The 11,365-nt window shown below is 34.8% G+C and overlaps 1 protein-coding gene across 1 annotated transcript; it reads right to left on the bottom strand.

Moving 5' to 3' along the window:
- Nucleotides 1–10,578: 10,578 nt before the first annotated feature.
- On the bottom strand, nt 10,579–11,051 carry LOC140889815 (uncharacterized). Its single transcript, XM_073297544.1, has 2 exons — nt 10,966–11,051; nt 10,579–10,882 (listed from the first exon to the last, which is right to left on the bottom strand). Exons 1-2 carry the CDS (start codon nt 11,049–11,051, stop codon nt 10,579–10,581), a joined length of 390 nt encoding a protein of 129 aa, XP_073153645.1.
- Between the last annotated feature and the right edge of the window lie 314 nt (nt 11,052–11,365).

The following is an 11,365-nucleotide window of genomic DNA, read 5'->3' as shown; positions in this document are numbered from 1 at the left end:
CTTTAATACTCGTGAATGGATTTATTTATTTTCTGGCGTTACAATCTACCCTCCTTAAAAAGAATTTCGTCCTCAAAATTCGTCTAATCAAACTCCACAAATAGAGGCTCTCAAAAATATGATCTAATTTATCGAAGCTTACATGTCTAGCTTCCAACTATAAGTGACCTAATAACCATGGCTCCGCTGCGCGCTATGATAAAAAAAATATTTTATCGTTCTCATGTGTCATTCTAATCTCAATCAAACCTATCTCTATAAACTTTCGTCGCTAAACACAACTTAAAAGAGAATTATTGCAATTTTCTTATGTCCCACTGTAAACCAAATTTTATGTTCACAAATTTGTTCCAAATTTGTTTATTTAAACAAAGCGATTAAAATATCAACCACAATAATAAACTTAACTTAGCAATACTTAAACATGCGGGCCCAAAATCATATCAAAGATCAACAAAGTTCCTTGTCAAAACTAAATCCACAATCATATATCCTCGAGGTAAGAACAACAAATCTTTATCAACTTACTGGTAACGCTTAGTCGTGTCGCGCCCAAATTAACCCAACTCAGATTAACTAAATAAACATGTAGTAGCGAGAGTAGAGATCGTTCCCACGAGAAAAGTGAAATTTATTTGTGTTATTTAAAATACTGGAAATAAATAAAAGGGGATTTTTTATTTTAAAAACTACTATGCAAGAATTAAAATAAGGAAGATCAATAAATTAACGAGACTTGGTATCGGTCGACTACACCCTTGAATCATTCACTCGATCATTGATTCTCTAAAAATAATTAATTTTCATTGAATATTCACCATTGAAAATCTAATTCCTGTTCCACCTTAATCTTAGTTAATTAGACACCAGCGTTCTAGATTAACCCTTACCAATAAATCAACCCAAATACTAGCGATCTAGATTTAAATCTAAGGTAGCATTCATATGAGTGAAACTGATGAATCTAGACAACACATGCACCAGCGGATGTATTTAGCCTAGTCAATTGTTGTTCCTACGATTTAACAAATTCAACAGCAGAAAATATAAAACGCAGTTGCTTCACAAATTAGATGATTCAAACAATTACGGATTTGAATTCTAATTTAGCGGTAGATTGTACGAAAGAATTATCAGGTGATCAATCTAATAATCAAACACACAAGAATGAAATAAATCAGAACAACTCTTGAGACTCGATAAAAATCAAACATTGAAAATCAAAATCTCACAAGTAAATAAAATCAAGGGTTTCGTCTTCCTTAACCAAGTACAAAAACTAAATGAATTAAAACTAAGAACAAAAAAGATAAAACCTAGCCACCAAGAGAGTTCTTCAAGCTTTCTGCCGTCCAAAGATCTTCAGAATTGATCAAAAGATAGTAATTTTTGAGTTATATGATGTATTTAAAGACTAGAGTCTTTCCCAAGAAAGTTTCCTAATTAAATTCTAATTCCCAAAATTCACGTCTCTCGCGCTCGATCTGACGAGTTGCTAGGATCGAGCGCGCAAAAAAAAATCCAACTTAATGCCTTGCACTTTCTTGTAGGCACTCTAGGGCGCACGAGTTCGCAGGATCGAGCACGACTTTTTTTCCAGCGAGCAGCGATTTTGAAAAATTCATATCCGGAGATCTAGCCGTCGGATTGAGCAGAAATTTGGACAGCTGCTTTAAAACATCTTGAATTCATCGGAACGGTGGAGATCGGATTTGAACTTCTTTAAAATTAAATATGATTTTTTGATCATTGCTGCTTCGTAATTCTTCTCTTATCTGGCTCTTTCCTTCCATCTTTAGCTCCATTTCTTCTCTTTTTCTATATCAAATCACATACAATGATTAGGAACTATAACATGAATTTAGCCAATAAAAATACACCTAATCATCACAAATTAACTCAATAAAACATAGGAAAATACCATCACATCACTTACATACCTCATACAATAAAGGCATGCAAGAGAACAATCAACCATCATACTATATTCCTTATAATGCAAATGCATTCCCAAAAAACAATACTAGCATTAATGTCCAAAACTAAAATATCACCAAATAATTCTATGCCAACACGAGACCTTTCGGCCCAAACAATAACATCCAAAGCAGATTGACTTAAATATCATAAATGATAACTTGGTTCAGTAAAGAAAAATCCTCCTACTATCCCAAGTCATTCTTTCCCAAAGGTTCTCTTAAACTGTAGTGACCCGCACCATGATCATCTACTAATAAAAAACTTAAGCATGCAATTAAGTTTAAACAGAAAAACCAAAATCAGAGTTACTGCGGAAACTTAAACAATATACAGTCCAACATAAAACAACTTAAATTATTACAACCATATGGAATAACAATAAATACCGAATAAAATCTTAATCTAGAAACCTCTTGTGACCCCTGCTACCAAGCCCTAGTCACCAACCAACCGCTGATCTCGCTCATGGTCCACCTGCAAACCTGCCCCGTCAAATGAGGTGTCCGAGATAAAGGCAAGGACATGAGCACTAACGTCTAGTACAAAAATATCTAGTTTACAAGTCTATATGATGCATGCATAAAATATGAATGCTCTGGTAAACTGGGATCATAACTGGAATAACATGCTCAGAACTTAGGCGTCTCCAGTATGCGCACGCTGCTCTAAATATTCAGTGGGTGCCACACATACTAAACCTGATCTTGGACTATCATCATCCTGGGTAAACCGCACGCGCTGCCCCGTCGGTCCAGTGGGTGTCACACGGTACCCGGTCGTACAAGAAAAAACTCTAGGGTTGAGCGACCCTAGAAACACTGGTTATATCAAAAAAATAACATGCCCAACATGTTTTGCGGCATTTGCATACAAATCATGAACAATATATCATCATGCATCTCATGCTAGATAATAATGCAATACATAAACATGCATACTCAGCTGGCTATCTCAGTCTATACTTACATACCTCCAATACTGGTCAAGTTGTCCAACTTTCTACAGTCCAAGCCTATAAGCCATGACAATATCATATCACTATAACTTATCTAAAAGCCTAAACTAAGCTAATAGATACTCCCTAATTCTAATAGGGATCTCAGACTATACCTGCATCCATCGTCAGCCCGCTGATGTCGATAGCCCTAGAACTTGGGCACAACTTTGATACGACTTCGGGGACGCCTTGCCAGCTTTTGGACTCCACCTAGATTGCTAGAACCACATCCCTACTAAAAGAGAGGGAAAGAATGTCGAATTGCTGCAAGATTCTGAATTTCGGACCCCCTATTTATAGATGGAGATCGGACATTCCGAACTCCCTATCGGATGTTCCGATCTCCACATGCATGCCACGTTCTAAACTGCTACGATCGGAAGCTCCGATCCTTACTTCGGAAGTTCCGATCCCATTCATATAGCTATGTGTTCAAACATCAATGACACATCACAAGTGTGCATGGCCTAACTCGATCGAACGTTTTGATCTCACGTTCGGACGTTCAGATAACACCTTTGTTTTTCGAACACCTTCGCTTGATCCGATCAACTTCGGACCTTTGGATCTCGTTCGGACCTTCAGAAATTGCCCGAGACAAAATATCCAAAATTTCCTATTAGAATCCTGATTAAGTCCTTAATCAATCATTAATTATGTTTAACCACTTAATCTTAGAAAATAAAACTGGGTTACAACATAAACATATAAGACCCAACACAATCATAAATCAAAAAATCCATTCACACAACACAAAATATTTTCTTTTAAATCATGCATAGTCATAACTGTAAACAAAATCATAAATTTAGATTTAAAAAATAAACCTTACAGTCATGGAGGCAGGAGAATTTGAGTCCTTGGCGAGATTGCATGCACGAAGTGATTCACATAACCAACCTCTCTGATACCAACTGTGACGTCCCGTATTGGAAATTTTCAAGAATTATGATGCGGAAAAATGCGGAATACGTTTTTTTTAACATGCATTGTGCTCGTAGGTACAAAGTATCATGCGTAAAATTAAGTTCAATCAAAGCAACTCAAAATCTCATGGTTTAAAACTCGTTTAAACTATCATTGAATAAAAAATATGCTAAATCATACGAGAACGACAAAACTCCCTGACACATGCAAAACTTTTGAATGTAAAATATGCAATCACAAAATAACGTATTTAAAACATGATTTAATCTTAAAATGTCTTGTTAAAACATGAGTTCAATAAACATGCATAACATTAATAAAATGCCTGAGCTTCGTGGACATGCTTGACATAAGGTTCTCGGACGTCCGTGCCATGAAAAATCTTCTCGCAATCTCGACTACTCGTCTCATGATCAACCTTTAAATAATTAATTTCTTCTTTTATATCTGCACCATACAAGTATAGTGAATCTAAAGACTCAGCAAGAAACTCTCATTACATAGCTAATACATAATAAAAATCATCAGTCTTTAGATGTACAAGACTTAAACATAAACATCATGCATAAAGAAATATATCATAAAATTCTTCATTTTGGGTGATGAAAATGTGTAATGTGGCAACCATTAAAGCTCTTGATCATGGTTGTTGTACAACAAGCATATAATTAGCACAACCCATACCATCCTTGTGCCAATATGCATATCGTCTCGGCCTTATGCCGCTTAATATTTCATTCTTTAATAAGACCCCCCTAGAGCTCATCTCGGGGCACCAATCCCGTATTTGCAACAATATGTCCACACAAGACATCAAAATATTTACATGCATAGATAACATCATCCATCATCATTTGTAAACTTCATCATGAATTCTCGTCATAAACATCATCGTCATAAACTTTCTCATAACTTTATCATTCTCATCATAAAAAATTTACATCATAATATTTCTTATTTTTCATGAAAAATACTTCAAAATATCTTAAAATCATCATGTCATCATGAACCCTGAAAATACCTTGAAACTCGATATGTCATGATCTTTGAATTCTTTCAAGCTTGAAATCATGAATGCTAAACAAAATAACGATAAGCATGTCAATTAAAATTTCATAACATTTCATTCTTTAATTTTCATAAGAAACATAGCTTTCGTGAGAACATAATAACATATAATGTATTACATAACTAAACCGATCCACATGAGTCGTTCTTTCTGTTCTTGACATAAAAATTTGAAACTTTTCTTATACAACATCTCAAAAATGCTTAAAATAAATTAAAATACAACAATTGAGTTTATGGCCTTAAATTTGAAAGATAAAAAAATAAAAAATATAAAATTGTTGCCCAACCCACGCAGGGGGCACCCTCGAGTGCCTCCTCGCATGGGTATAAAAACACTACCCACGTAGGGGGCACGCTCACGTGCCTCCTGGCGTGTGCTGGAAAAAATTTATGCACGGGCTGCTCCAAATCTACACGTACCAAGTAGCTTTCAAATGCATTTCAATCAACATCGAACCATGAAAAAAAGTTGGAAACACATCAAGATACTATTGTAAACAACTACATCCCAAGATTGAACCCAAAACACATCAAAAACCTCGATCATCAACCAAAATCAAATTTGAACTCTTTGAAACCCTTAAAAAGATGCAAACTCTCAAAACATAATCAGGAACTCAAAAAAGATTGAATAAAATCAACGATCTTCAAAACTTTTTTATCAAAACTTTACGTTAAAACTACACACACCAAATACTCAGATTCTAACATCTTTTCTCATCAATCTCAAAGTCTTTACACCAAACGTTAAAAATGATTCACGTTTCATAATTCTACATCATGCTCTTAAAAATATCTTAAAATCAATGCAATATACATTACATACACATCAACATACAAGTTTTTCATATAAAATTACATATATTCTCGAATGGTAGTTTCAAAAGCGTATAAAACTTTCCTAATCATTGTAGGTTGTGATTAATTGGTACTCGATAGTGATATATAATTGCACGAATGAGATCGAGAGTCTTCTTCTTCCTTGGTGAAAATTTTTGAAAGAGAGATGGGACAGGAAAATGGAGTAGGCGGCGTTGGAATAGATAAAGGGTTTGTGAAGTTTTGAACGCCAACTCCATATATTAATAATGGGCTTGGAAGTCGGCTCATTAGTCACCAAGCTAGACTTTTTTAAAAAAATTTCTCTCGATTATTAAAATAGAATTGCACCGACATAAATTAATAATAATATTTGCTTAACCTCGTTCGTGGTTAGTCTCATTTTCCTCATTCTATAATTAATCTCAAACCTGTAAACAATAAAACTAACTTAATACCTTTACACATCGAGCAATTTTCTTAAAATTAAATCATTTAACACAACATTCAAACATATATTTAACACCTAAAAAATCAAATTTAAATCATAAAATCTAATGCAGTATACATAGCACGAAATATTTTAAACACAACTTTTAAATCATTAATACATCATATAAAAACATTTAATTAAACATAAATTTTTTATTCATAAATAGATAAAATAAAATAATTTAAAATTCATTTAAAATATTTTTAATAATCGTGAGTGGATTTATGGTTTTTTCGGGCGTTAAAAGGATGTTCAAAAATGGTCCATGGATCAAAAGTGGACCGGACAGTTCGAAATCACCGAACTTGGGCCAGGGATGTTTGGATGGTCCAAACAATTTCGGATGGCAAAGGTTAAGTTCAGATGCTCAAGGAGAGTTTGGAAGGTCCGAACTCAAGATCAGAATGTCCAAACTCAGTTAGACCATGCAGATTACTGAGGTGTCAACAGTGTGCGTACACGTAGGAGTTTGGAAGTCTGAATTCTAGCTCAGAACGTCCGAACTTAGCTATCCCACGAGGTGTTAAAAGGCTATTGACATGTGGGAATCATGCGAGCTTGGAAAGTCCAAACTTAGGATCGGTGAGTCCGATCGTGGTCTATAAATAGGCCACGATTTAATCATTTATTGTGTGTTTTAGGTGTTTTGATTTATTCCAATTATATTCTTAGTGTTTCCAGCCATATTATCGAGGGTCAAGCACTAGAGAGGTACTATGAGGCTTGTAAAAAAGTTGTGCTTGTGTCAGGGCCTTTGACATCAGCGGGATGACGACGGACGTAGGTATAAGTCCAAACTCTTAGGAGCTTTTGTGAGTAGCTATTAGTCTAGTTAAGGATTTTAGATAAGTTAGAGTGATATGGTGTTAACTTGCCTTGTGGGCTTGGACTGTAGGAACTTGTATAACTAGACCAGTAGTTAAGGTACATAAGTACAAGCTGAGATAGCCAACTGGGTATACATGTTTATGTATTGTATTATTATTTTGTGTTTTTGCTGCGTGTTTTTCGCTCGCAAACGTATGGTGTCAAGTTATAATATAGGAATTAAGTCCAAGTCGATCCCACGGAGAATGAATAAAATTATATTGTATTAAATATTTGCAATTAATAAAATCTTAATACTATGTAGAGCTACGATTATGGTTTGAGTTTAAATAACTAAAATTTGCAATAAATAAAATTAATTAACGACGAGTTCACAAGACGGAAATTCAATAAGAGATGATTTCTAGAGGTTCAGTTTCACTTTACTATTCACAATTTTAATTCCTAAAAAATATATATCATAAATTCTTCTAGTTTACTAACCAAGAATTATCAATATTTTCTACTCCCTTTCTCAAGTGACAAGTAGAAATTCGTATCTAATATCAAACACAATATTTCTATCAAAGTTTAGATATCAAATTCGGTAAACAACACAATAATTCTTACAATGGCTTCAATGGAGTTATAGGCCTCTCGAATTCTATAAACATCAACGATGTATTTTTCTATGGTCCTATTCAAAATCGCCTCTCTCGAGCGCTTTATTTAAAATATAATAATTCAATTAGTGATCAGTTAATATAACGCAATCAAGTCAGGAAAACACAAATAAACCGAATGAAGAATTCTAATATATCAATCAAAGTATCAAAAACACAGTTTCAAGTCAAGCTACGTTGTCCCTCTAGACAAAAGAATTAGTTCATAATGAAAATAAAAATAAAAAAAGCATGTTCTTGATCATCATTCAAAAATTTAGGAGAAATAATGAAATAAAAATGAAGGTAGATGATGCTTCTCCGTCTCCGGAAGTCTCTTTGTTTGTCTTCGTGCCAAGAATGATTCTTCTCCCTTCTCCTTGGTCTCTAGCCGTCTCTAGCCTTCAAAAACTCTTGAAAACCCTTGATTCCCCTCTGATATATGCCAAAGAGCCCTTTTAAAATTCGAGAATAAAAGTTTCCCAAAATATGAACACGCAGGATGCGGGTGCGTCGCGATCAATTCACTTGGGCGCAGGTGCGCTGGTAGGAGGGCGTGGGGCGCTGATCGGTGTCACATTTTTTCAGAAATAAGAGGCTACAGGGCGTGGGTGCTTCGGTGTTCGGGCGCGGGTGCGCTCTGCATTGTTCCTTCTTGTGCAGAATCCTTGAAAAAAATCATATCTTGAGATCTAGCCTTTGGATCAGGCTGAAATTTGGACATCAACTTTAAAACATCTTAAAATACATTCTGAATGGTGAGATTGGATTCGGAGCTCCATAGATTTGCCAATAATTTCTGGACTCTTAATGCTTCGTGATTCGTTCTTGCGCCTCTTCTCGGTGCTCCGACTTTGATATTCGCACTTCTTTTCGATTCAATCTTATCTCCTTCTCCTTATTTCATCTATTCACTTTTTTTACATGTAAAAAATGGATTGTTACCTAAATTTCTGCAAACGACACAAACAAACACAAAAACGCATAATATTGCTGAATACATAGCAAAGGCAAAGCTAAATCATATAAAATATAAGTGCAAAAATTACACTTATCAAATCCCTCCCCTCCCCCCCCCCCCAAACTTAAAGTTTTGCTATTCCCTAGCAAAAATAGAATAAAAATAAGAAAGAATGAAACGACACCAACAAAGCAACTAACACACAAACAATGTAAGTCATGATATCAATTAATGCAGTCGGCCTCAGAGATTTATTTTTCATCATGTAGTCCACGTGTAGATAATTTTCTCGAGAGTTCTTGTGTGTGTGTGGTTAGCCAATCTCGTCTATCCACCTAACTTTTGATCAAATCATGCAATCAGTAAGTCTCACAGATTCATTAACCCCGCCCCTTAGTTTCAACACACTCTCCACCAAGTTCAACCTTTACTCACAAAGATCAAAATGACTTGTCAGGTAATTCTTTAGGCTCAAGCACATTCAATAGGAGAACAAGTATCCAATATATATTCAAGGTAAACACATCTCGGGATTCAGGTTAAGGGGATTGGATATTTTTAATTTATGTAGTATTGGGTAGGCTAGGTTTATCAATTTCAGTGCACTGTCAGATATTTCTCTGACTCCTCTACTCCATACATTCTCCATGTTTTTTCATTTTTTATTAGGATTTCAATCCATTTTATTTCAATACCTCCCTCGCCTTATTTTCTCCATCTTTTTCTTTTTCATTTCATTGGATTTTTGCTTTTTTAGATTTTATTTTGGTTTTTGGATTTTTTTTTCATATCAAGGCTATAAAAGAAAGGCTAACAAGTAAAAGGCTAACAAGGCTCAACAACAAAATTGCCTAAATCATCTCTCTATTTGTAAAAATCTACCTCAGTCTCAAATGTGCATCACCAAAGTTAAGGATCAAATCATCTAATCTTCTTACAAAATCCACATAATTTTTTTTTATTGTCAGGAGTATCGACAGTCAAGGCTATAGTACATAAAATGTGAGAACTCGAGATACAATGTCGCCTACACTAGATTATATTCTCTTTTTCTTTTTCCGACTCATCATCATAGGCCATTTTTTTTGTCTTTTTTTTCAAAAGAAACAAACGAAAAAATGAACAAGAAAACTGACACAAAAACACAATGCGAATTATGAAAATATAAAAACATGATACGGATGTAGGATCATGAAAAAAATTCTATTAAAATGCAAACATAACAAGCTAACCAACCAAAATAACACACAAAAACCCCCCAAACATAGATTCGTGCATTGTCCCTAATGTACAGTGAATTGATAAAAGAACAAGGAAATACACGTACCTATGACGACGACTATCAGTGGTCATCGCCCTCATCATCATCCTCGGGGTCGGTGCGTTGCTACTCGAGATTTTCATGAATTCTAGGACCTAGAGTATAAAATTCAATGTTAGCGCGTGAAAAAAACACGCCCTCACTAAAACTAAGGAAAAAAAATTAACAAGGGGAAAAAATAACTTAAAAGTAAATAAATAAAATAAAAATAAAATAAAATTTGGGTTACCTCCCAAAAAACGCTTGGTTTAAAATCGTCAGCCTGACTGTGCGCTGATGTTAGCCCATCACTACCAATTTATTGGAGGCCTTGTTCCTCTCTTTCACCCTCCAAACATACTCAAAAATCATCTTGGACTTGGCTTTATTTTTCACCTTTTTCCCCCCTCGGATCTCGCTCTTTCTTCAACTCTATTCCTACACCAAAAGTTTTCACAAAAGAGTCAAATAAATCAGTGATATTGCAAGCACGTACCTCATATGGGTAATTCATGATCTTATAAATATTAAAAGTGATCGTTTCATCACCAACTCGTAGAGTTATTCACCCTCCTGCACATCAATCAACGCTCTTCCAGTTTCCAAAAATGGTCTCCCCAAAATTAAAGGGACATTTTGATCTTCCTCCATGTCAAGCACTACAAAATCAGCAGGAAAAATAAATTTATCTACCTTTACCAACACATCCTCAACAATGCCACTAGGATAAGTAAGATAACGGTCAACCAACTGCGAAGTGATCGTTGTTGGCTTTACTTCGCCAAGATCCAAGGCCCAGAAAATAGACAGAGACATTAAATTAATAATTTCACCTAAATCACATAATGCTTTATTAACAGTTGCACTACCAATAATACAAGGAATAGTGAAACTTCCTAGATCTTTTAATATTTATGGTAAGTTTAGTTTTGCAAGATGGCGCTGCACTCTTCAGTTAACTTCACCGTCTCAAATTCTTTGAGTTTTCTCTTCCTCGACATCACATCCTTCATGAATTTTCCATAGTGTGTCATTTGCTCCAAAGCATAAGCGAATGAAGTATTTATATGAATTTTCTCAAAGATATCAAGAAACTTAGAAAATTGCTCATCCAACGCTTTTTTTTTATGAACCGCCGTGGGTATGGAAGAACAAATTTTGGAACATGCGGTTTCTTAGAAATGCCAGGAGTCAGTTTTACTTGTTTTTATTGCATGGTTTTTGTGTGTTTAGCATTAGTTTCGCTTCATTTTGTTGTGTTAAAGTTTTTTTATGTGCATTTAGTGTTCTCTAATGAATTTTGTTCACTCCTCTTGCATTTGTGGTGGTTTTTAGCAGGAAAACTAGA

The sequence above is a fragment of the Henckelia pumila genome, chromosome 3 (assembly GCF_033568475.1).
Source record: "Henckelia pumila isolate YLH828 chromosome 3, ASM3356847v2, whole genome shotgun sequence".
Lineage (NCBI taxonomy): Eukaryota > Viridiplantae > Streptophyta > Magnoliopsida > Lamiales > Gesneriaceae > Henckelia > Henckelia pumila.
The sequence above is the reverse complement of the archived record's forward strand: the minus strand, read 5'-3'. Positions and strand labels throughout refer to the sequence as shown.